At 40.4% G+C, this 27,993-nt stretch overlaps 1 protein-coding gene across 1 annotated transcript; it reads right to left on the bottom strand.

Annotated features, from left to right (window-relative positions):
* Position 1: 1 nt before the first annotated feature.
* Positions 2–27,890, bottom strand: LOC310930749 (DNA topoisomerase I, mitochondrial; the record flags this gene model as incomplete). The annotated part of the gene is made up of 19 exons (XM_083893790.1): positions 2–553; positions 1,498–1,647; positions 2,769–2,881; positions 3,024–3,151; positions 4,415–4,529; positions 8,525–8,593; positions 12,376–12,561; positions 13,118–13,261; positions 14,018–14,162; positions 14,456–14,643; positions 14,781–14,903; positions 18,435–18,556; positions 20,327–20,442; positions 20,636–20,754; positions 20,826–20,913; positions 21,009–21,128; positions 24,502–24,548; positions 25,640–25,797; positions 27,776–27,890. 19 exons carry the CDS (start codon positions 27,888–27,890, stop codon positions 451–453), a joined length of 2,349 nt encoding a protein of 782 aa, XP_083749916.1. The 3' UTR covers positions 2–450.
* Positions 27,891–27,993: the final 103 nt, after the last annotated feature.

Below are 27,993 nucleotides of genomic sequence, written 5' to 3'. Positions count from 1 at the left end.
TGGTTTCCTTTGTATACAGTGTCTACAGAATGTATTGAAATTACACTTTAATGCTAACGTAAGCTGAACAATAGGGAATTTGTCCTGTAAATTCTTAACTCGCATTTCATTTACACTAAATTACAATTTTCTCCCCCTCAAGTGTTAAAGTTTAGACCCAATCCCAGCCACTGCATAATTGGAATCTTTATTCGCAGTAATGAAAAACACAAAATCTACAAAGAAAACCTCCACTGACAAATCAGTGATCATCAGAGGAAAAGTGTGAATACTAACAAAGAGAAACAACCAGCAGTAAACAAAACATCTCTCAAAGATAAGACATGATGTCACATACTCTCCGAATACATCAGCAAGTCTTAGAACATAAAAGAAAAGAGAAAACAGTAAAGTGCTGTATGTAATGTAAAGTTAATGAGACAAGTTTAGAAGAAGAAGAAGATCGGACAGTTAGAACACAAAGTCTGCCTCCGTCATGTCAATGGCCCAGGCAAACTTGTCCCTTTGGGTTTTATTGTATATTTTTTCTACAGGTACCTCCGTGTTCTTAGACCTACAACAGATGAAAAAAAAGACTGTCAAGTATACAATATGCACTGTAAAATAAAACATTAAACAACACAACAGTAACACTTCTTGTGTTTCGCAAAATCTTGTCTTCTAACAACATACACAAAGAACTCAAAGAAGCTTGAATGACAAAGGAATGTGTGTCTAATGAGCAGGAAACGCGTTCCGATTATACTATGAATTCAATACAGATATCGATTTTGAAAATACCCAATTTACCTGACAGATTATGTAATGGTGCTTTACAATACAGGCCCACAGGTTAATAAAGTCTGAGTAGTTCTAAGTGACATCTTGTCACTTTCTTTACCAAACTTGAAATAAGAGATTCAAAATCATTTAGATGGGTCACTGACTTGTGACCCAGAGCCATGCCACTATACAGTTGTGCCACGGCTCGACTCGTCTTTTTTGAAATGTGACGTCAGCAGATTGCCGCCCACTGATTGGTCAGAGTGTCGTCACTGGAAGAGTCGTGAGTGCGACGTCCAACACGAGAATCAAACCGAACAATGCCGAACTAGATCAGTTAAAAAGACTTAAAAATCCTGAAAACATGCCAGCATATAGCAAGGAAATGTCCAAAATCTCAATATTTAACAGGAGCAAAGCATAAAAGGAGATTTCCATTCGATCAGATTTCCATACTTCTATTTGCAAATGAAATAGAACTGCACCACAAAATGTGAAAAAGTGCATGTCCCTCCATTTCGCAACACTTGAAAAATAGCACACATGGAGGATACAGTGGTCAAGAGAAGGTCTGATAGGACGAGAAAAACACGTTACTCCATTTAGTGCAAGAACGAACAATTTACAATGTCGAGTAGTGGAAGGAAAGACTCACAAAGTGCACTTTTTCCTTTTGCTGTATCTTAAAAAAAAATGTGAATGAAAATGTTGGCTTGACGTCTGTGTTTCACTCACCAGGCCACGCTGATGCGCGGGTCCAGGTAGTTAAGCTTGGAGGTACCCAGAGCGATCTGTTTGTTCTCTTCACGGTCAGTCGCCTGGACCTCCATCTTCAGCAGCTGCTCCTCACAGCGCGTCACTGCTGCCTTCTTCTTCGTCACCAGCCTGTCAGTCAAACATACACACGGTCAACTCTGGCAGGAAGAAAACTCTTTAAAATGGAGTATTTATGAGCTTAAAAGAAGCTTCATTCAGAGGAAGATGTTTGCATAGCTACAATTACTATTAGGGATGGGAATTTCACAAATTTTTAGAGTCGATTGTCGAGGTCCACGTGTCAAATTTTTTGCCGACTTTTTTTTTTTTTTTTTTTTACATTAGCAGCAACAGCAGCAATGCGGGGGTGTAAACTATTCCACACTGTACTACTTCATTTTAGGCTCAAAAACATGGCTGTAATGTCCATTATTGACCATCAGAACAGCGATAATAAAAATGAGGGGGTAAAAAAAAGATAAAAAAGGCAGACTTTCCGCTGGAACGCGTGTCGCCACTCGCCAGACGGCTTAGGTTTTTGAACCTGCGATCGTTAGGTGTCCACCAGAGTGAAGTACAGTGACCCTGACTGGGTGAGATGCCGTCTTCATTTAGCGCTCGTGTTATGTCCCCCACCCCCGTCCTAAACTTAAGCGCAACCTTGTTCGCACTGCTCGCACACACACACGCTTGGACGCGCACAGCCACTCGAGAGAACGAGCCGGTGAAGCGCGCATGTGAGAGCGCAGGGAGGCTGGACAGCAGGATCACCTTTTCGTGCACAGCTTCTTTAACCTCCATGGTCGTGAACTTTACGTGTTTGTGACACTTCGACTTTTTTTACTATCATTTTTTTTTGTCGAGGTGTGCACGTGTCGATTGTCGATCGATTTGTCGAAAAAAAAGTCCCATCCCTAATTACTATATTGAAGCATTTCTTAATACTAGATAAGATAATATCTCGAGTTAATAAGCTTTTCAATCAGTAACTGCAGTGTACACAGAAAAGACATGGAACATTAAAAACCAGAGAGCGTCCTCTCTGAGCGTTAGCACAGCTGATTGTGTATTTCCAATAGCTAAACTACAGCTTATTACCCTCTGACGCACTTAAGTTTTTATTAAGGTGTCTTTCTCTTAAGTGTATGTGAATAAAGATGATACTCTACAAAGAAGTGCTTTCATTTTAAGACTGTTCTAAATCATTTCAGAAGGTTTTAATGTTTTTTTTTTTTCTGTGCAACACTCACGCCTGCAGCTTCGGGTCCGCGTCGCCTTTGGTCTTGGCTTCCGTCTTGGCCTCAGTCTTGGCCTGTTTCAGCTCCTTCTTAGCGAGGGCCAGCATTTCCTTCCTGGCATCGATCTGTGTGTGGAGCCATATTTATTTTAATAGACAAGTTACTGCCAGCTTTACGGTGTCCTTGTCCTGTCGATGCATTATGAGACAACGGTTATACATGTGACCAACCGCTGGGTCCAAGAAAATAAGTCTGAGTGCCTCTTACCTTGACCTGCAGGTTGGCCATCGACTGATCAAAGGTCTTTGGCGGCGCCCGCTGGTGGTTACAGAGAATAGCAACTGCTCTGTTGGCCCTGTTGTAGGACAACAGCTTCTCTGCCTCATTGCCGGACTCTTTGACGAGAGATGGAACAGAAAACTGGATTTAAGCAGGATGAGCTCACAGAAGAACATACGTCTGCGCAGAATTATGTAAAACCCCATTCAACCTCTGTGTCAAACCTCAGCCCTGAAAAAACACATTAAAAAGTGTTAAAGGTTTAAAAAAGGGTTTAAAGTCCCTACCACCCCCCTAAATTCAGTTCCTACACATTTTCCATTTCAAAATTCCATAATTTTCCAGACTCAAATTTCCAGAATTCTCAGAGGATTTTTCAGTCAATATTAAACATCTGAATACCACTTGTTCGATGCTTATTATGTAAATAAATGGTTTTTAAATCCTTCACTCATTTTTCACGAAGCCAGCACTAGGAAAACTTGCATCGACCCATGACACGGTCACAGCCGACACGTGTGGAAAAAAATTTAAATAAATGAGAATCGCAGTTGCAAGGGTAACCATGGTAACTCGACATCATTCTACAGCCAGCTTGATTAGTTTCATATCATCTACAGGTAGGCTATGTTGCGTTAGTAACTTGTTTGATTTGTATATTATTAATACGTTTTATTTTAGAAAGTGAGATAACAAGACCTGGAAATTACTGAAATTAAATTCCATACGTTTCCATACTGCATAGGAACCATGTAAATTATACTTTTATTTTACCTGACATGTTATTTTTCTTTTATTAATGTGAAAATAGATAAATAGATACTTTATCTATCCCCAAGGGAAATATAAATACATTTCCAATTTCCTGACAATCTGATACAGAAACAAACGCACATACACAATTACAGGTTACTACTGTCATTTCATCTATGCAGATCTCCTACACACACAAGTGCACACGCACACACGCACACACGTGCCAAGTCGGTCTGCAGATAGTCTTTCAGTGGCAATCCAGAAATGACAAGTGAGTGTGACACTTCAATCTCTGAATGAGGAACTGTGGCAGAGGAAGACTATTGGACCCTGATAAGTCTGAAGCAGAAGACACACCAGACTGGCTACAGCGATAAACTCCTGCCACGACTGGAAAAAGCTGACTGACGTCAGGATATCTTCAATCACAGGAGATGATTTTCTTTTCCTTTTTTTGTAAGAAAAAGTCTTAGATAAATAAAGGGCTATAGCAATTAGCTGGTAGTTCCTGTTCAGCAGCTAAATATGAACCCGTGTTTTATAAGCCTCAGTGTGTCACAGATTAATTCACTGCATGTACATTTTAGACTGCTTTACAAAGTAAAAGTGAAAGTGCAAGTTACTGTTGGTGAGCTTGCCGAGCTGCTCCTGCAGCGTGATGGAGGCGTTGTACGTCCTGAAGACCTTTGCAGTCAGACCCGGCATCAGGGAACTCAGATGCTTGTTCAGAGAAGTTGTCTGCAATGAAACAGAAATAAGAAGAGAAAACATTGAGTGTGTTGCAGCACATAATACACTGCCCCATCACAGGACCAATCAAGGCAACACGAGTCTTCCACCACGAGGTGGCACTGTGGTCTTGGACAATGGTGGCAGTTAAAGCATCCATTGCACTGCGTGCCCTTAAAACAAGAAGACATAATATACCATCAAAGTCTTCATTATCATCATCCATTAGAGTGGGAAGATTAAAAAAAAAAAAGATCACAGACCTATTTGACCCCTGACATTTCCATGTTTTATAACAAGTCATAGCTGCCGTACCAGATAGTTTTGGCAGTTATTAGCTTCTGTCAAATGTATGCGGTTTAAGCCAAACACCAAAGGTGTGACAGAGGAGTAAAAAGTGTTAAGGGCACACGCACTCACACACACACACGGTGGTGAGAAAATAAAACACACACGTACACCGACTGCTCACATCCAGAAACAAGCGTGGATCCGAGCGGAAGATTTCGGCATACACGCACCTCTCGCAGAAGAAGAAATAATTTGAATGGTGATTACAATAATGATGTGGCTGGTTTTTAATCAGCGTGAGGTCATGACGCGTTCGCCTGGGGCCACAGATTGTTTGACTCGGCAAATCGTGTTAAATCGTGTGAGAGTGGGCTGCAGGAAGCTGTTAGAAACGGGACATGGGCTGGGTTTTCGTGAACGTACGTCGGTGTGCACGCACGCCTTGGAGCAGCGCGCAGGTGCACTCACACCTCGTCTTTCGCGTCGTGGACTTGCTAATGCACAACTCAGCTGTCATGTCACCTCCTAAGGCTTTATTTCAGTGCTTCATTATTGTACTTCTAATTTCCTGTTTATCACATACGCAGCTACAAACTGTACCGTTAACATGCTACCAGTTGCATCCATCACAAGTGGAAGATGTGCCAAAATAAAGTAGCTCATGCTGGAGTTAGTGATTGAATTATTTGACTAAGATGTGTTCATTTAAATCCCTCTGAGGTTCTCATAAACCTGACAGTGTAGAGTGTGTAAACTGTCTGAGGATCTAAAGACTTGGGAGTCGGGAGATGAGGTTTCCAGACGAGTCTGCCATCGGAAAACGCGATGTGCATTTTCAGTGTAATCACCATTGCTGAAGGTTTTGCATGATTATGCTGCGATGTATTCATGCCCGCAGCGCCAAACTTGTTTGTTGTCGTTTGGTCTTTGTGAACACAAATGACGTAGCAGTATTTGCATGCTGCCACCGTCTGAAAATGGGTTCCGTCAAGCATTTGTTTTCATACACCTACAGCACCAAACAGAGCATTTCTCTATTTATTCACAACATGAGAACAAAGTGCATAAAGTCTATGTGTTGAATGTGGGAGGGGCATCTCTTAACGTAGCTTTCTCCACGGTTATCCCGCAAACGGCACTTTCATTTGTTAATTAAAATATCAATATTTTCCCTGGTGTATCGATTATCGTTTTGCGCGAGGAAGGACGACGATATTTCGCCAAATCGATATTTTGACCCACCCCTTATTCTTCCAGTAAGTAGTAGTAAGTTGTGTGGTTTTTGGGTTAACTCACTTAAAGCTGCTCTACAAACTGATATAAAAAGCAGACCAATATCACCTCTGTCATTCACTATAGCATCTGCATAATTTTTGAGCAAAATCCAAGTAAATCTTGAGTTGATTACATTTCCTTTGTGTCACCATACCCCGCCCCATATTCAATAGCAATTAGAGACCCATCACGTTTTTTTTTTTTTTTCAAGATGTCAGTATGCTTCATTTAAGTGTTCGTCATTTAAGCAATTTGCATTCAGAATGCTGTCATCTCACGCCCCTCTGATGTCAGCGCTGGATCTGGAAATGTGATAATTTGATAATTCAGGTGGTCGATGAGACCAGCAACACAGCCCATCCACTTCACCTAGTGATTGGGATGGCATGTGTGTGTGAGTGCTTTCACACGGCAAAGTGCGACACTACAATGGGTTTGAGGGGAAAGAGCCCTGAATGCAACCAGAGTTTGTATATGATGAAACAAAGCAGTGGATGACCTTTCTAAAAAATAATAATCGGAATAACAATATCTTGAACACAGTATGAGCATGATCTGAAATGTAATTTTTCTTTTTACGAACTAAATGGTCAAATAATTGGTTTGAGTGTTAGGGGGACACTGTCATTTGGAAATTATCAATTAATCCATAATGAAACGTAACATTAAATGTGATGTTAACGGCACCAAATACACTGTGACCACCTTGGTTATCTCTTAATCTTTTTCTGCTATTCTTCTGTAAGACTGCACTTTTGTTTACATTTAATGAGACGTGAGAAACATGTTAATTTACTAGGTTTAGGAGTCACTTCCCTTCCTTCTCTTGTGTTTTCTTTTACCTGTAAGTCATCGTTTGTCATCTTATTTTCCTTCTACACCCTTCAGTCTCGCTCTGAAATGCCAGACGCACCACTCATTCTCCATTATTCTCCGTATTTCCACATCTTTCGACTCCATCGCAGCACTCGTCTGGTTGTCACTCCTGGCCATTTGCCGTCTCCCTCCCTCCCTCCGTCTTTCCACCACCTACCATTTCCCCATGATTGTCCACCTTCTCCCTCCCAGCGTCCCCTCACCTGGACCAGCTGTCATTTTCATACCACTACGTCTACTCTTCCACACACACACACACACACACACACACACACACACACACACACACACACACACACACACACACACACACACCACCCCTCCGCTCACTCTCTGTGGCCTGGCCTTTCCGGATGTCAATCAGGCCTGCCCACAGCAGCCATTACCATTCCACCTCCAACACACCCTGACATTTCCTGACACACTGGAGGGCAGAGAGCAGAGGCATCGCTCCACTCCCTCCTTCAATTGCTCCTTCTCTTCATCTCAACCCTCTCACTTCTGTCCTGTCGCTACTCTTCACTTTCCTCCGTGTCAGTATTTATAAACTGTCTCTCGGGCCCTTCCTTCCTTCCTTCCTTCCCATCAATACGTCTTTTCTCCCTGCATTTCTTTGAACCCCTCTGTTCACATGTAACCATAAATCTGCTGCATACGTCTCCACCTACGACCCTCTCTATATTGAGTGCACCGCACAAGCTAAAATGGAGGTCACAATCTCCTGTAGCCTGGTTTCCACAAAAACAAACCTGTACAGTGAAAGAGACAAAAAAGTGCGGTGGCTGTTTTATAATGAAAAATAAGTCTTAAGAGGAAGTCCTGAGTCTCCTCCACACAATATTCTGCATTCTGTGCGGCCCTGTTGCCTTCAGCTACAGGAAGAGGTTGAAAGAACTGCAGATTTTCTTTGTGTGTGGAAATTCATCTGCACTGCATGTTCACTCAATTTTCACTCGAGCTGTTTCATTTTTTTTTATCTGCCAGAGTCCATCCCCTTCTCTCTTTTGAAACTCCTTTACGGCTTTCAGTCTCCTCGCCGGCAATATTCTTCTCCATCTATTCACCTCCCCCTTCCCTTACTTTACCGCCTTTCATCTCTCCACACCAATGGCTCATCCTCATGCAATCTATACCTATAATTCAGTGCCTGCTCTTCCTATACCATCATAGCCTTCTGTCCACGGAAAACAAATATTTTTTTTTTATCTTTTAGTCGTCAACTTGACATATTACACAGTTCAGGACATTTTTTGTGCACTTTTTACACACTCAACGTTAACGCATGACACGTTTCCACGCTGACTGGCGGAAAAAGACAAGCGTGACTTCATGTTTGCGCAACTCCTGATTCTTCCCGAGTCTTCCCGAGAAAGTAATGCTAAACTTTAAAAACAGAGGCATACATACGCAGTACACAGGTACGCTGGTTACTTGTGGCGCTGCTCTCTGTAGGCGCGCTAAAAGGGGCTAACGCAGCTAACGTTATCCCCCAGCACTACTTAAGGTTCACCACTTGCTGTGTCTATAGATCATGTTAAATACTTAAAAAGGCAGTTACTCACATTGAGGCGGTCGAAGAGCTCGTCCCCAGGATCTTTCCTTTTCATAAAGATTTTAAGATTCTTAAAAACCTGAAAATATACAGACAGATGCAATCAAATGGCTATTTCAGTTAGCCATAATAATAAACTTCAATATGTCTCAAGCCAACCTGAGGGTACGACGTCATTATAAAAAATTGGGAATCAAGTTCTAACAAAGTCAGGAAGTGTCTTTTCATTACAAGTGAACTTATCATCAATATATCAATACATTTAACGGTAAGACAGAAAGTAGCAGAAACACTCACTGCAGCAGCATCATGAACAGTAACATTATCATGCGCAGACACATAATTCAAATTACACATAATTAATGAAGTGTGAATGTGTGATTTGGGAGCGCGGAGCAAAACTGGCACAATTACATTTGGCATTTCCATCCAACTCTGTGGGTTCCACAGATCCACCGCTCACCAAATAAACTCGTCAAATATTCAAGACACCAATTAATAGCAACAGATGTGTCACTTATATATATATAAAAAAAACAAGACATCTTTCACAGACTGCTTTGCTCCCCGCTTGGCAAAATAAACTTATGTATGAAAAGATAAGTGCAAGTGATTTGGATAAAAATAATCAGCATCTGTCCAAAAAGTCTCAGGAGTAGAGAGACACAAAGTGATCCTGCCTCATTGGTTTGGAGAGAAATAATAATTCAGGGTATAAAAACATAAAAAGTAAATTCAAGCGGGCTGAAAATACTCCCAACCTATTACAATATGTCTCTGCAGCTGCAGGTGTCCACACTCAGGGACCATTATGATGAAGGCGTGTAGTTTCAAGTAAGTGTTTGAAATAACAGATTGACTGAAATGATGAGAAATCATAGTGCTGTAATTTATACAACACATGCATGCCAAATACTGTATATACCCAAGTATTGGATTCTCCTCCTTCCATCTTTGTTCACTTATGCCAACCAAATGACATTTAGCAGCAATCTTCGCTGATTCCCTGGGAATTCCTGATGCTAAAATATGCGAGTGGCTAATTAATACTAACTAATGTGTTGCTTTCGAAAAGCATGCATTTGAATAATTGTGTGTTTTGCCAAGAAACAAAACACCTCAGGTGTCAGGTGCGAACGTTTCTTCCCCCCCCCCACAGATCTCTGGAACCAAAGATAGCATGAGCTGACACACCAGGAGGAGGGGTTTGTGCGACCACACTCGCACAAACACACTCCACACTGTAGGTCACTTTGGAGGACAATACATGCATCTGAATCCACTTCCACGTAACCAAGTCTGAAGAAAACTGTCGAACTTATACAAAACAAAGAAGTTCCTCATTTGCATAACAACGCCCACACAAACGACACAATTATTTTGATCATGGTGTATAGTATACAATGACAGAGAAAACTAAATCTCAGCCAGCTTAAAGGGTAAAAAAAAATCCTCTAGTATTAAAAATAACTGATGTTGAAGTAGAAGCTTGACCAGTTTATTTTTTACCCCGTCATGATGCTTAGATGCAATAACCAGCTCCATGTTATCTCACTTTAGAAATCAGGATGTACCGTGCAAACCTGCAATCCGGATATGATCTTTTTGCCGTCTCCAGACCTGATAACAGAGCTTACAATGTGCCTTTTTTAAACTAAAATAAATAAAAACCCCTTCACAAAAGCAGCTCACACACATGACACCTAAAACAGGTCTCACACAAGCAGCATGGCTGCTGTCATGAGTCCTGTGTGGACTTGCTTGCTGTGGGGCTACAGGGGCAGAGAGGGAGGGGCGGGGCTACGGAGGTGTTGCCAGGCGCTAAACCAGCGCTGTGTTTAGTGTACAAAATGGTTAAAGTATCACTTCTCTGCATGTCTGTTGAACAGGTGGTTTGATACTGGCGTTACAGCTGCAACTCACGATTATTTTTATTATTTGCACGATTAATCATTTGGTCCAGAAAATGTCAGAAAATGCTGAAAAAATGTTGATCAGTGTTCGTTATGTGAATGTCTTGTTTTGTCCACAAACCAAGACGATTCAGTTTTTAAATGATTTCTTTGTTATGTGGAGCAAAGAAACCGGAAAATATTCATATTTAGGAAGCTAAAACAATCGGAAATCTTGTTTGAATCATGAAAAAAAGCTTCAAACCGATTAATGGATTATCAAAATAGTTGACGGTTCATTTAGTAATCGATGAATTGTTTCAGTTCTAACTGGCGCTTACACATTTACATTAAGTACAGTGACAACCGTGTCCCCACAAGTGTGTATAAATTAGGGATGGGACTTTTTTGTCAACAAATCGATCAACAATCGACACGTGCGCACCTCGACAAAAAAATTACGAGTAAAAAAAGTCGAAGTGTCACAAACACGTAAAGTTCACAACCACGGAGGTTGAGGAAGCTGTGCAGGAAAAGGTGATCCTGCTGTCCAGGCTCTCTGCACTCTCACATGATTCGCGCATCACCGGCTCGTTCTCTCGAGTGGCGTCCAAGTGTGTGCGTGTGTGTGTGTGTGTGCGTGCAGTGCGAACGAGGTTGCGCTTAAGTTTAGGACGGGGGTGGGGGACATAACACAAGCGCTATACAAATGAAGACGGCATCTCACCCAGTCAGGATCACTGTACTTCACTCTGGTGGACACCAAACAACGAGCGCAGGTTCAAAAACCTGAGCCGTCTGGCGAGTGACGTCACGCGCGTTCCAGCGGAGAGTCCGCTTTTTTTTCGCCCCTCATATTTATACTACTTTTTTCTACTACAGTGTAGAATAGTTTAAACCCCCGCTTTGCTGCTGTTATTGCTGCTGTAAAAAAAAAAAAAAAAGTCAACAAAAAATTTGACACGTGGACCTCGACAATCGACTCGAAAAACTTGTGACATTCCCATCCCTAGTATAAATATGTGCGTACTTGTATTTCTGACAATTCACTGGGATAAACGCCGACCTTGCTGATCAGGACCAATAGTCCTTAAGGCAGTGGTCACCAACATGGTGCCCGCGAGCACCTGGTAGCCCCCACGCACCTTATTGGCTGAACTTCACTTCACTTGCATGTATCTATATGATCATTTAGTAAAATATCATTGATATTGTTTAGAACTGTGATAATCGTTAGGAGTAAGCACTGGAATAATGTGTATGCAATTGAATGAATAATAATGATAATTTAAATGGTAAATTTCATAAAATGTTATAACGGTAGCCCTTCGATTTGGCATTAACTGATCGTCATTGCAGTGTCCTAAGAAGAATAGCTGTGCAAACCTGTGTGTGTGAGTGCTTGGCACAGCACTCAGGACAAAGAGGACACAGATCAAAAACGAGGCATCATATTAAAATATGAGCAGATATATCAAAGACAGGTAATATGAAATAAATGCCACCGGGATAAAAGATCAGGATGACTGTCGTCGATCTTCAATCGGCTTAAAATGTCAAGAATGGCTCTGATCAGATACTTGACATGGGGGATTGGGGACATCCCTACTTAGGTTAGAAACGTCCCTCAATGACAGGGTTATAGAACAGAAGCTGTCTAACACAAGTCTAACACAAATTAAAACACCGCTAGTAATTCAATCTACAACTTAGGCCCAAGGACACTTCGTCTCAGTTCTTCGTTCAGACTCTAAATGTCAGTTTGCACACAAGTGACCTTCTCTTCAGAGACTTGTGCCAAAACCCAAAGGGCAACATCTAGATTATTATAATAAAATATGTTGGTTTTGCGATAGTTTATTTTGCTGACGTCGTCTCCGGTGGAGAATTGATTTCGCTTGTATGAATGAACGTAGTCACAAAATGAAGTTTTCACATCCAACCACTAGGGCCATCTTTAGTCCTTTACCTTCTTGATGACGGGGACCTTGTTGTAGTAGCGGATGGAGTCTTTACCCAGGAAGTCGAACTCCACCACGTTATCCTTTCCATCCAGTTGCATGTGCAGCGTGATGTGCTCAACACGCAGCGAGCAGCAGCCCACCGTGTCTGCCGACTCTCCCTCCTCCTTCTCATTACCAGCTCTCAGCGCCAGCTTAGTTGGATCAGAAGAAGCAAAAAGAAGATAAACACACAACAAATCCACACTTTCACCACCACCATCATCATCATCATCATCATCCCTCACAGTCACGAAAAACAAACACGTGCCAATCAGACGACTGTTAAATCTACACACAAACACCCACATTAAGTAGAATTAAAAGGAGCGGCACAAGAAGGTTAGAGCTAAATCAGAATTGAGACGGTCATTGACGTGAGCCAAAAGCAATTACACACTCAATCTATCAATTCTCTCAATGTAGAGTGAGATTAGCTTTCAGTCACAGGGAGAAAACGGCTACATATAATCAATTCTCTCCTCGTAACAGATCTGCCATCTTGCCATGAGAGGAAAACAAAATGGGCAATTGAGAGATGCATATTGATTTTCCAGAATGTTTCAGAGGGCTGTGACTACAAAAAAAAACATTTTCATATTCAGATTTATCTGCTGATAATCTTTTGGTCCATAAAATATCACCCTCGTTTTGTCTACAAACTAAAATGAATCAGTTTTAATGATTTCTTTGTCACAATCAGATTCAGACCTTGTCTATGAAATAGAGAGCCACGGCTCTCTGGCGTGTTTTCATCAGCTTGGACTCCAGATCCTTAAGGTACGTGTTACGGATGTTGTCCACAAGTGTCTTCAGTTTCCGAGCGACCTCGTATTTCTCCCAGTCTTTCTCTCCCTGCATTGACAGGTTGAGAGGAAGGAGGAGGAGGAGGAGGAGGAGGAGGGAGTGAGCAGGAAAAGAGAAGCCAGAGAGATGAGACATAAACCTGAGACAAAGACCTGAAGAGACAAAACAACAACATGCAAGTAATTTTTCCGTCAGATCAAATCGTTTTTCCAATACTGTAATCATGACATGAATGCCGCCTGTTCTGCGTCGCACAAAAGAAAATATAAAATAAAAGCAAGAGAACTAAAATGAGAAAAATTCTCTTGCTGCTCCATCTTTACAGATGGATACAGACACAATTGAACTCACACAATCAGCAAACACATATTGTCTGGTGCATATTGTCATGGAGACTAAGTGGAATAACTTAACCTTTTACAAGTGAAAGATGGGGAAAAAACGAAGAGGAGGTGGAGGGAGATGGAAATGCAAGAAAAGACAAAGAAGAAGGTGGAGGGACTAATTTAGTTTTGAATTTTTTACTCGCAGAGGTTTTCACACCACCATTATGGAATTATACAGAAACTAAAAATATTTGACTGCAATTAAAATGGGTTACTGTTGTCAAAAGATAACTTTTAAATGGAAAGTTGGTACATACAAGGATTACTACTACTACAGCACCATTTGACTGGTGGTGCATTCAGGTGCTCGTGGATTTATCAACTAAAAACTGTCTGAATTTCAAAACTTTAGCAAATAAGTGCATCCACTTGCATATAGGACCATTTCTCCTGTGTTGAGCAGACTCATCTAAACTACCTTGAGTTTTGAGTTGGCACTGAGCATGACGTATTTGATGGCGCCCTGGATGTTCTCGGTCCAGCTGGCCAGCCACGTCACGCCAGTATCGTGTCGAACCTCTTTCCACCGGTGACCAGCAGGTGGCACTGGGATGGAGGATTCACTGTCGGGGTGAGGAAAAAAATAATTAAATATATAAATACGGCAGCTGTGGCAAACGAGCTTTAACTAGAAATGGATTTTACAAGTATAATTTCCATCTGTGTGAAGGAAAAAAAAAAAAAAAAGAAGAAGCCAGATACATTCACTCAGCACACCAGGATGGCAATTTGCTTTTTGAGAAGATAGAAGTGATTTCTGTGTAAATTCAATTTTTAAACACTTGATCACTTTGCCTTTTTACCCTCAAAGTCAGTCAATTTTTTGACTGACTTTGTCTCATATTCCCAGTCTCACCTGCTGCAGTTGATGATGACTTCCTCTGGCTGAATCCTTTTCTTCAGCATGCCCTGTTTAGGATGCTCGCCTCGACCCCTGAACAGCCCCGGAGGCTCAATCTTAAAATTGCCAATGCGCTCCTTGTGACGGTCCAGCATACAGTAGCCATGCTCGTCCGTTATCTTCTGATTGGCTTCTTTTAGAACCTTTAGATATAATGCAAAGACAAAGGAAAATCTTCACTGATCTCCTTAATTAACTGTTTAATTTGAATGTATGCAAACAGACAGGGGTATGAAAGCAACACCACAAAGATTTATGGAGGGAAAAAGAAGAGTTTTACCAGCTTTTCCTCCTTGGTCATGTTTTTCCTGGCCTCCACCTTGGCTTTGTGCATGGCGTGCATCTCGCCGAAGTCACATTTGTCAAGATCCTGGATCAGTAACCTCTCCTCGTGCGTCATTTGCTAAACGGGTGCAAAACGAAGTGTGGTTTTTCCATCTATTGCCACACTACTTTCTCGATCAATCAATTCACACCGTTTGGTCCATTATATTTCAGACAATGTTGAAAAAGGCTGATCTGTGTCTGGTTCCATATCTGGAAGTGATGACATTCTCAAATGTCTGGTTTTGTCCATAAACCAAAATGAGTCAAATTCAATGATTTACAGAGCCGCTTTAATTGAAATCATCATAAATCCCGTCTTATTAAGAGCCTTTCATTTTTTGAAGTTTGTTTGATAGCCACTTTTTCATTAGCACTCCATATTAGAGCTGAAACAATGAATTGATGACTCGATTATAAACCCATTACTAAATTAATCTCAAATATATTGATCATCGATTAATCGGTTTGAAGCTTTTTTCATGATTAAAACAAGATTTCTGATTGTTTTAGCTTCTTAAATGGGAATATTTTCTAGTTTCTTTGCTCCATATAACAAATAAATCATTAAAAACAGAATCATTCACAATCACAGCTCGACTCCAAATCATAGTTGGAGCCGTTTAACTGGTGAAAACAGAAACGATGCACAATAATAACTTGCCAGGTCACTTCAGGAAGAAAGGTCGGCACATGACAGTAAACTGTTAAATTTACCGAGAGCCATTAACACAGTGTGCAGAACCTTTGTCTGTACAAATAACTCCTCATAACAATAATGCATCATAAAAGCAAAATAAGACAAGGACGATTAGAAGAGATCAGTGACCTTTCATTTAACTGCTCGACTTTATGGAGGCAGAGCAGACCAAAAAAAAAGGAAGGGGGAGAAAAGTGATGTTGTTATGAAAGGCTAGAGAAAAAGACTATTTCCTCCAGAGAAAGCCATGACCAAGGGAGCTACACAAAGTGTTGATGTTGCAGTTGCAACAACAGTTACTGCACAGTAGGTCAAACCCATAAAGAGGTCAGCAATACAAAGTGACACAGTGGTGACTTTGTGATTCAAGTCACAATTTCCCCGACTATATGTGAACCTTTAATATGTCCTCATGCTGCCGTCACACACACAAAAACATGCGCTGGGATGAGATCTCGGGACCAACTTAGTCAAATAAATCCCACTTTGGGCGCATATTTTTTAAGGTCACGTTGGCCTTGTGAATGAGAAAGAGAAAGCTTTTATTGAGCGGGGGCCTCTGGATCAAGGCGACAACCCGAATTAGGGCTGCAGCAGTTACTTGATTATTAATCAACTACTAGATTTTGATAATCATTTATTCGGTTTGAGTTTTTTTTTTTTTAGCTTTTAAACGGGTTTCTTTGCTGAATATAGCAAAGAAATCATCAAAATTAGGGCTGCAACTGACCATATTTTCATAATCGATTAATCGAGTAATCGTTTGGTCCATAAATGTCATAAAATTTAAGAATTTTAAGATATTAACATAAGATTAATCATTTCAGGCCTACACAAAATAAACTAGAAAATCACTCGGAGAGCGCAGACCTCCAACAAGGCAGCTAAGCCCCCCATAAAACAACAATAAAAATAGCGATAGCATCTGCGGATCACGCCCAAAATTTAATCCTGGTCCCATTGTGGACATTTCCTGAAAATTTCATCCATTCATTCATGCGAGTTATGCTGCTAACAGACAGACATTTGAAGACAACTTTATTCATAATTTTCTGACATCTACAGACCAACTAAATAATTGACAGATTAATAGTTTATGAAAATAATCCTTAGTTGCAGCCAGAATAACTCTTAACAGATATCACATAAAAACAAAGATGACGTCAACGGGGAAACTGCTTGACAATCGAAACGGCACTGAACCTGAACATATCCATTAAAGATAAAGAAATTAATCTTATCTATAAAGATTTCCAGAGAAGCACTCGTCAAGTCAACAGACACACACGCACACACGCACACACACACAGAGACACACACACACAAACCTCTGCAGAAACACTCTGACAGCGTGGACACGCAGTCAGTCTGCGTGTCTAAGCATGACTGACACCCAACAGTGGGCGGGCACTGCGGGGCAGTGGAGCGAGGAGAGTTTTTTTCCGCCTATAATAAAATACTTTAATTGGATTTGTTCATATGCAGGGGGAGCTACTTGTATGGATTAGCATATCAATGCCTTCACACAAATCGTATTTTCAAGTGCATTGAGCACTAAGCAGCGCAAAATTAATTCTGCATGATATGCCTTGGGGCTTGGCACTTGTGTTTTCTCTATGCAGAGGACACACCGACACCCTGTCTCTCACACACACAACCCACACTAACACACACAAACACATATTATAACACAAAGCTGTAACTACAGACAACTAATACTATAATTGGATGTTATCAGGGAAATGTTTCTGCAGCTGACATTTGCAAGTACTGACAGTGTTGAGGACTTATTGGAGAAACAGGAAAGTAAACAATAATAATAAATATAGCACTGTTTCCCCATGTATTCTCGAAACTATATTCTTATTTGTCCAACCACAGGTCGGTTGTTGTTTTTTGGTCGATTCCACTTTTTAGAAATCAGGACAGTCCGATAATTAATGCCATTGTTTAGCATTTATTTAACCATTTTTTTGTTTCTTTGCTCCATCTGATCAACTGTAACAGTTTAAAAACAACAAATAAAAACATGTCTGCATATGTAGTATTTTCCACAAATATAATGTAGAAACTGGGGCTGCAAGTTAACTTGGTAATCTGTCGACCAGTCTCTGAATTACACGGGTAATTGTTTAGTCCATAAAATGTAAGAAAACCTTGAAAAATATTGACCAAGTGTTCTTCACACCTGGAAATGATGATGTTCTCAAAGGCCTTGTTTTGTCTACAAACCAAAATGATTCAGTTTTAATTATTTATTTGTTCTATGGAGCAAAGAAACCAGAAAATATTCACATTTAAGAAATTGGAAAATCTGAAAACTTCAAACTTCATCAATTATCAAAATAATTGATGATTCATCGTTTCAGCCTTAATATAGAGCTGCAACTAACAATTATTTTCGTAATCGATTAATCTTTCGATTATTTTCTAGATTAATCGATGAATCGTTTGGTTCATAAAATGTCAGAAAATGTTAAAAAAGTTGATCTGTGTGAGTGTTTGTCAAAGCTGGTAATTATGATGTTCTCGAAAGTCTTGTTTGTTCACAAACCAAAATGATTCAGTTTTAATGATTTCTTTGTTATGTGGAGCAAAGAAACCAAGAAAATATTCACATTTAAGAAGCTAAAATAATCAGAAATCTTGTTTTAATGAAAAAAGCTTCAAACCGATTATCGATTATCAAAATAGTTGGCGATTAGTTTAGTAATCGATTAAAAATCGATTCATCGATTAATCATTTCAGCTCTACCTTAATACAAACAAAATGGATGATCATTTGTATAAACAGTGTTATTCCCTGCTGCTGCAATTTGCCTCATGCTAACTTGTGCAAAAGTATGAGCGTCCACATTTTGAAACAAAACCTGAAATCTGAAAAGTGTGACGTAAATGTAAAGGCTTTACCTCCCTCCAGTCGGTAAAGAAGTTCTCCCGGAAGACCTTTTTGGTGGTGTATTCATGGTCCAACATCTGGGCAAAGAACAGGGCCACCTCCTCAGCTGCCAGGCTCAGCTTCACCTTATTACCTGTATGAACAAAAACAGACGTACGTCACTAAAAGTCTTTTTATTTGAGGATTACGAGTTATAACGAATGAGGGAAAAAGAAAATGGCACCAGTCTCAAAAGTTTACTTAGGCTCAGGAGTGTGATGAGACTTGAGCATGCGATAACACACGCTTCAGCTCTGCGAGAGCCATGTCAGACTAATCTATATATTTATAGAGGCAGGTTTTTTCCAGACAAGGACAAAGATCTACATTCCGCCCCTGCTGCCGAGAGTGAGCTACAAAAAAAGCACAAGCACGCACAGGAATTAGCAGATCAAACCGACTTCCCATAGGACACTGCTGTGACTAGACTGCTAAACATAGAGCAAAACAATTACAGTCATCAATCAGTGTTTGACCCAGTACACCTTTGGTGTCCTAAAGATCCTGCTGTGCGTGTCTTGTGTGTGTGAACAAATAAGTTTGGGCTGAGCAATATTTACTTTAAAAGAATATCTTTTTTGCCTGAAACACATCTTTGTCTTCTGTCCCTCCTCGTTCGCCGTAGAACTTGTGCTTAGAGAATTCCAGCTTAGGAGGATTCAGCAAGTTTATTTTTCCTTCTTTAATTTTCCCATCACGTCCCCAATGTCCAGTTCTTGTACTTTTTGTGGCAGGTTTCACTTCATTTACATATCCCCATAGTTGTAAAGCAAAGCAGCCAAGAAGAGAATAACCTCACAAACCACGGGAAGACATAGCAAGTATAGTATATAGTCTTTCCCACAGGCAAACCCAAGGCTGAGGGCCATGTCAGCAGTGTGGAAATAACCTTAAGTCACTATATAAAACATTTAAAGAACAAACACAATGCTAAATCTGCAAAATATTAAGGATTATTCAACAAGTGCATCTGTTCCTGTATGTTCGCTCACCTAAAAATGTGGTGTTCCATTACACACAAAATTACTCTACTAAGTTGTTGATACTGATCTCTTTTTTTGACATAATGGAATAATCATACTTGCACTCAGTTGGAAAAAAAAAATAATGCATATTAAAATGAATAAAACATACCTATTAGCATGTTTAAAAAGTAGCATGCAACATGTAAAAAATGGTTTGGCCCATTTATTTCTCTATCTGATAAACTGTAACAGTTTAAAAACAACAAATAATGTTGTCTGCACTGCCCTGCAGTAAAAAATATGTAGTATTTTCCATAAAAATAATGTGTAAATTAGGGCTGCAAGTTACCTAACTAATAATTTATTTATTTTATTTTATTAGTGTCTCATAATTAAAGTAATTTTTAAGCTTATATTTTAGATTTCCCTTGTGGAAATCCTAAAGAGCATTTTATGTCGTTCCAAAAGTACTAGTAAGGTCGTGTGTGTGTGTGGGGGGGGGGGGGGGGGTGTGTGTGGGTGTGTTACAGGCCTGGTGATATGTCAGTGGATGTTTATGGTCAAGTGTCCTGCAGAAACATGACGTTTCCTCTTTAAAAACAGACAGGAACGTCTTTGTGTCTCTGCAGAATGCTGCGCTACTTCATCATGTACTCATGAAAGACAGTCAATTCAGCAGAAACCCATAGATTTTTACTGTTTTTGTCCTGCACAAATTCTGTCTTCCATGGAGCCTCAATTACCCATAGAGCATAGTCCTTTCTCTAACTCTACACCCCCATTGTTTTGTTGTTGTTGTTTTTGTGACATCATTTCAGGAAATTGGATATAACCGACCTTATTTTCACAAATAACTCAAGATAAACCACAAATCACTCAAAAATCCATATTCAACTGACCGTTGTAGTGAAAGTTAACGTTGTCGGGTAGCGGCTGGTACTCGGGAGGAAAGTAGGGCCCTTTGTGTTCCAGGAACTTCCATTTCACCCCATGGTCGTACTTTTCTTCCTCCCACCTGACAGACAACAGCAGGATGAAAAAATAGCATCAATCTTAAAGGTGAAACAAGCGACTTGAGAGAAAGTGAAGAGATTACGGCCAGTCCTCACATCTGTAATCTCATTCCGTTGGCTGAAATGGAATTAAGGCTAAGGAATGCATGTCAATGAGTGTCCTCACAAGAAGAAAAAAAAATAGCTTTTCAATACCATCTCCAGCGACTCTTCTCCTCCTCTTCCTTCTTTTTGATCTTCTCCTGTTGTACCTCCTCCTTCGTCTTCCTGGGTTTTTTTGGGACCACCTGTTCTCCTTCCTCCTCCTTCTTTACCTGTGCCAAAAAGAACGTTAGGTTCTGATGCTGCCACCATGAGATGCGAGACAAATTACTCCATGATTCACCTTCTCAGATTTCCTTGTTGGCTTCTTTTTCGAAGCTTTTCCATCACTTTTGTCTTCCTGCTCACGTTGCCTCTGTTTCTTCTTGGGGCTGAAGGTGCACAGAGACAGACAGAATACTAAAGCTTACACAAAAAGTGTACATTTATATGCATGAGGATGGCAAAACAACTTTGCTATACGTACGTGGTTGTGGCAACGGAAAGCGACGCATCATCCGTGGGCTCATCTTTAATTCTTTTTCTTTTCAACCCTTTCTTCTTCACAGTAAAGTCATCATCATCCGACTCCTGTTTCACCAGAGTGCTAAAGCACAAAAAACAACATGTAAGGGTCCACAATATGAAGTTTAACCAAAGAAGCTGAAGTGATTTGTTGTCTCATTCAGAGAACTCATGCTGGATGAAGCATTAGTTCAATTAACTGCACTCCTTAAATCTAGTGAAAAAAGGAAGATAAATTCCATTTTGTATACCTTTGTTACTTCACCCCAAACCTGACTTGTAATGTTGATTTTCAATCACCTCTACTTAACAGGCTCAACGACAAGAAAGAACCTTTTACTGTGGCCGACCTCAGAACTGGCTCAACAGTTGTGACAAAATTACCCCATCAAACAGCATAAAGGGAAGAAGAAAAAAAAAAATCCATAATCACACAGTGATGGCTCACTGACCACAAGAAATCACACATAATGATGGTAATTATGGAAACAGTAATGATAATACCATAATTAAAGCAATTAGAAAAGAAAAATAAATGACACAACTGTGAGCTTGAATTTGCCTTCCGAGTGAGGAATCGGTGGGTAGGGAAATGGCCAGTGTCACCGCTGCTAATAAATAAAAATGCTCCTCTCATTCTCAATTATATTACGTTTAGTAAAGGGGAACTGAGGGAAATGTAAAGTACTGTCGGACTTAATTGTAAAATTGGTTAGCCGGATCCCACAGTGCGAGAAACAGATGTCTCTCCTTCTCCGCACGTCTGCAGCACGACTCCTGATGGTTTGTGACCGACAACTGAGCCTTCGCCCACGTCAGTACCCTGGTGTCCTAATGAACATGTCTGTGTCATGCTTCGGTCAAAATAACATAAGCATGAAGCACCACAGCAGTTCAATCACCCTGCCAAAACAGCCCATTTCAGAACGCTCTGTTTAGTGTCTCTTTAGGTCCACCTTAAAAAAAAAAAGTAAAACGAAGCTTAAGGGACAGGAAATGGCATCAGCCACAGAGGCTACTGGGAGACAACAGCAGTTAGCATTTGGAAAAGTGATCATTTGCAGGCTCTAGCAGGCACATTTCTGTCATATATAACATGTATCCACTGGACAGATAAACCCTCTGAGGCTGGAAGGTTGTGTAGGACTCTGTGCTGCACTGTGGAGCCAAGAATAGAACTTTCCGCAGACTTTGTGGACTTCCGGGTTTTCGGATACTGTTGCCCTCGCCAGCACTCTCGTGTGTTTTACGGACAAAGCGGAGCTCCGTGAGACAACAATTCCAGGAATGTACCGCATTGTGACGTCCCAATGAGTGCGGAAGTCAACATCGCATGTTTTATTTCCTGTACTTAGACTGAGGAGGACCACAAAAACATGAGCGAGTCATCTTTTTTTTCACACTTTGCCGACTGATAGGGCCTCCAGAGTCCCAAATATAAGGATTTAAAGAGACACTATGTAGTATTTATGGGTTTATATAACCCAAAATCCACTTTTTTATACATATTATGTGCTCCTGCATTGTCTAGTCAATGTATAATAGTTTTTGTTTCATTTTCGTAGTGTTTAAAAAAGTCATGTAAAATAACACGGTCGCGGGCCGTGGTTGCATAGCCACTGTTAGCAGCGAGACGCCATGTTTCTACCGGAGACTGTAAGGACAAACGCGAGAGAACAAATCAAGCGTCTCTTTACTTGTAGCGGAAGTCCCGCCTCCTCTCTCTCAGCCTGCTACGGCTGCGGTAGCTCGCCCTCTCCCTCGCCTCACGAACCTCATCTGCTGACACGGAGAAAGACGACGAGGACGACAATTGACCGGCTGCGGATACCGTAGCGCTCAGGGAAGGGAGGGGGTGAGCAGAGCAGCAGGTCTTTGTTGTAAATTTCAGCCTCTCCTCTAGATGGCACTATAAACTACTTACTTCACCTTTAAATGAATAAAAAGTCGATTTTGCATAACATGTCCCCTGTCCACCAGTGACGTGAATTTATGTTTTCTGTTCTCATAAGGAGAGTAAACGTTACCACTGATTTAAGGGATGACGATCGAGTGGTGGAATATGGATGGATTGATGATATACAAACAGAAAAGGTTATAATGTACAGTTTTGGAAAGAAGACAAATGATTACAGCTGGTATGCTATGAGACATCACAAGGATTCATTTGTGTAAGTATTTAAGCTTTCTATTAACTGGGTATTTCACTATAAATATAAAATATCAACTAAAATATTTGAAGTGCCTTATTTCTCTGAGTTAAAGCTAACCCTGAACAGGTCACAAGTACATGATTACAGTGCATTGCACGAAAGGCCTTTCTGAAGAGTTAAATGGGCTACGCACATCCACAAAATTTCTTAAAACTTGATTATGTAAAAGCTTAGCGTTTTAATAAAGTGCACATTACTTTATTTTATAACTGAATTTCCTGAAGCACAGGGCCTGTAGAAGAAAAAATAAACTGGCTGCCAGTTCCAAGAAGTTACCTCCCATCACAGATGAATGGACTTTAAATGTGAAGTAAAACTTCAGAAACTCAACTGGCTGCCTGCAGGTGTCACATTGATTCACAATCACATTAATTCCAACAGTAATTACCGACACGCCAATGTTCTTTGACCTTTGCAGTAGGCAAACTACGTGACTCTTTACCAAGGCTCTTTGAATGCATGCATAGGAGAAGCCACTGTCCAACGTCTCATGTTTACCTTTTAACGCCAAGTATGTGCCTTGCTGTTCAGTTGAAGAGAAAAGGAGGAAAAAACATGTGTAGAAATGATTTTTGGTACAGGCCGACTGCACCACTGAGCAAAATCCATAAAAAGCTATACAGAGGGGTGTGGGTCACTGCGTCCATTGACATTTACAGTGTGTGGTTCTAATAGCCTTATGTTTCTTCCTTAACTTTCCTCCCTCCCTATGAAACCCACTCAGCTAGCACAGTTACCACCTGAGCCTTTGTGAAGAAAAAGAAATCCTGAAGGCAATTTAGCAAAAGCAGTTTTTCGAAATGTATGAAATGTCACTCGTCATTTTTGGAGGGTACTGAGCTAAATCTGCATGTTCTGCAATTATACATTAACAACTCGGTGGAAAACACCACATTGTGAGACACATTTCTGCACAGCACAACTTCTGCCACACTGGCAAACACCCTGTTGAGAGACTCAACGACTCAAACGGTGCATTCTCGTTTATAACTTTCCTGAAAGGCCGCACGTAATTTGTCTTCAGGGCAGAGTAAAATTAATTTTCTGTGAAACAGGCTGAAAATGAGGTATGAAATGGCAACGGCTGGTGTCCAGAGCACATGAAATTCAAAAACACAAGGATTTATTTCATCACCCCAGGAGGGAAGAGGAAAATAAGTCCAATCATTTGATAGTAGCTTGTCTGCTTATTATTTTCATAAGATACACTCTATTAGCATGAGGAAGAAGAATTAGTCCTACCTGGCAGTGTTGGTAGAATTCAGGGTCTCTGGCTTAGATGTTTTGACCTGCAATGTAATTGAATACACCATAAATGCACACATTCAAACACATTCACACAGCTGGTCTATAACACTGTGCAATGTAACACACAAATGAATGCATGCAGGGAGTGTACAAACGTCAATAAACATCTTCTAGGACTCCTAGCATGGTCAAATATACTAGGAGTGGGAATCAGAGGGTAACTCACGATTAGAGCGGAAACAATTAATCAATTATTCATCAGTTTGGAGCTTTGTTCATAATTAAAACAAGATTTCTGATTGTTTTAGCTTCTTCAATGTGAATATTTTCTGAGATTTTTTGCTCCACATAACAAAGAAATCATTCAAATTGAATTATTTTGGTTTGTGGACAAAACGAGACATTCGAGAACAACGATTCTGTGACAATCAATATATTGCAAGATATTTCACCAAATCTATAATTTGACCTACCCCTATTTCACAGGATTAGCTGTTAAATACCATTTCATTATTCCCCCCCCCCCCCCAAGTGCAGGCAACACAAATCAGACAACGTTAAGGTACCACCTTGGAAATGTTTCACTATGTTCTGAAATTGTATAGACAAACCGCATTGAAGTGCATTAACTTAAACAAACAAAGAAAACAAAATCAATTGCTGGTAGATTAGTTTTTTAATTTGAAAAGCATTATCTGCAGCCCTAAACAAAGCACCACGATGTGAAGAGAGAGGAGGCGGTGCAAGGTTTATTAAATAAACTCATCTTATCAGACAAATTGTGTAACCACTTCAACTGTGTAATCAAAAACACATCCCTAAAATAATGACTTGCAACAAGCCTGGATATGTGCATGCATGTCAATATTTTTAGCCAGTGTTGTGGAAATCAAAAAGCACGTGGGTAACCTACTGGGACAGAAGCTGTGTGAGCTGGGGTCAGTGGGTAAAAGGGGAGGCATTCTTAGCTTGGCGTCTGACATCAGTCATTCCAGAGAGGGCAAGATACAGATACTCTCACTGACGTCACAAACCCTCCCGAATTTCCATTGAGTTAAATATAACCTCATGTCAAAGTTGTAGCCAGATCTAACTTTTTTAAAACACATAAAGAGAAATAAATGCAGTTTACCTTCTTAGACTTGCCATTGTCAGTTTTCTCTGCAGATTTTGTGGGCTTTGTGCTGCCTCGTCGGGACGTCGAGATGGAACAGGGATAAAGTGAAAGAGGAGAGTGGTTTTTAAGTGATGCAGTATTTAACACAAGGAGAGTTGGGGAAATTGACACAACTGTGAGAAGAAACCAATTTTCCCTGTTACTGTGACTTCAATGAAAGGGCCCCTAGGAGACAGACTGAGCTGTACTCTTCAAGTGCAGATTTAAACTGAGAGCAGGTTCTCTGCCTGGTTAGTATCATTCTCGTCAGATATGGTTGTATAAAATGCCACCAATCAGGCGAGCAGCATCCCTGAGGACCTCCTTACAGCTTTGAACATGTTTCGTTTCAATATGACCTTTGCAGCCTTCAGGGAGGGTGGCATCATTAAATCAAGACTTGCAATCATCCCTAACTTCGTTTCCCCCCCCCTTTCTGCTTTAGAAATCAAAAATTTCAAACATCTGACTACAGCAATATGACAGTCAAGGTATGAGGCACTTTCATGCTAACGGAAATTAATTGAAAATGAGTGTGGCAGCCGAGGATGATGAGTTGATCCTTAATCAGTAATTCAGTCGCCTCGCCAAGAAATAACAGGGCTAGTTGTCACAGAAAGCAGGCTGCTCTGCTGCCAGTCGCGCTTACAGGTGTCTATTCATCTCTGTGCTCTCATCAATTACACGAGCCAATGACAGATCACTCTGCATTCATTTGTCTCCTCACATATGCATGGCAATAAAGGCATCAGATATCAAGGTAAATTAATTTATTCATATGAAGATGGAGTGCCCACTGTACTCGGGTTAAGGATTGCACTTGATGCCACGTGGTGGCGAGACAGCTCTCACCTAGCGTAGCATTCTCTCAGGAAGCCTTTACTGCATCTGACCTTTAACTAGCACACAGATGCCAATAAGGCGCGCCAACTGTTGGCATTTTTATGTGATCGAAATTAGATTTTTTATTTAATGAATTGGCCAAGTATTACTTAAGAAATACCTAATGTCCTGCATTTTATAGATAAAACTAATCAATTAACCAAAGAAAAAATAAGCCCTAAAAATAACACATTTATGTTCTCAGGAGCAAATGCTTCCGAGTCACTACAACTTCATTATTTCCAATTTTAATCCAAAGTGCTGTACATCGCATAAATACATAAAATAGACAGGATATATATCAATCTGATATGTTATTTGTTCAGTCCAGTTTTTCCATTACATGTTACACGTTTAGAATGTCTAGGCATATAGTTATTTTTAGTTCATTTATATTTATATGGCTGCAAAGGCAGAGCAGACACAAAATCTATATAGAGGGACAGACTATAATATTTAATACAATTTTATATTTTATCAGATGGAGGGGGAAAAAACTATTTCACTGACCACTGGCTGCTTAGATTTCTTACGATCGTATGAAGGGAATCAGGCATCGAAAAAAGCCACATCAGTTGACCTGTACATGCTGCCATGTTGTTCTCCTTCACATAATCTGTTTGCTAACTAGTTTTCTGATTTTTCAGCTTCTTAAGTGAGAATAATTTCTGGTTTCTTTGCTCTGTGTAAAAAGGAATCATTAAAACTGTATAGTTTTGATTTGTGGATCAAACAAAACATCTGATTAACATTTTCTGACATTTCAAGGACCGGGCAAGTACTGGATTAATCAAATAACTAATCGACAGATTAATCGATTCGCCTCCGAGTCTCTGTAACGTAGAAAGAAAATCTCCTCTATGGACAAAAACAGCTTCGATGGTGAACAGACGTTGTATGTCAATGTGGTCAGAGTCAGGACTCATGCATATATTATGAGATGCTCAAACTGGTAACTGACTCAATGCTGATGATGGAATAATGATTGATGGCTAGCTAAAGTGTGCCCGTCACAACAAATGGATGGATGGATTGCACTAATTTAACACTTTATCCCTAACCACTTAAACCAATCAACAATTAACACTAACCTTAATTCACCTAGTTACCTCTACCCTTAACCAATGATGAGGTTCTACCACATGAGAAGGTTTTGGCTACCATAAGGACAACTGGTCCCAACAAGTGCGATATTTATTCCAGAGAAGGTCCCAGCGAGTACAAACACACACCTGCTCGTGGCTGTATCTCCACCGGCTCCGGCGCTTTCATCGCTTAGCTTCTTCAGTTTCGTTGGTTTATGCTTAGCCTTCCTGTCGCCTTTCGAGTCATTCTCTCTTCCCATCTCTCAGGTGGACCTTCACAGAACACAGTGCATTTTAAACTTTTAAACGGTCGGCAATAAACACGTTTAAAGTGACGAAAAAAAACGGTCTACAAATGGTAAA

The sequence above is a fragment of the Microchirus variegatus genome (assembly GCF_963457635.1).
Source record: "Microchirus variegatus genome assembly, chromosome: 8".
Classification (NCBI taxonomy): Eukaryota; Metazoa; Chordata; class Actinopteri; order Pleuronectiformes; family Soleidae; genus Microchirus; species Microchirus variegatus.
Note: the sequence above shows the minus strand (reverse complement) of the source record. Positions and strands in the feature narration are given on the sequence as shown.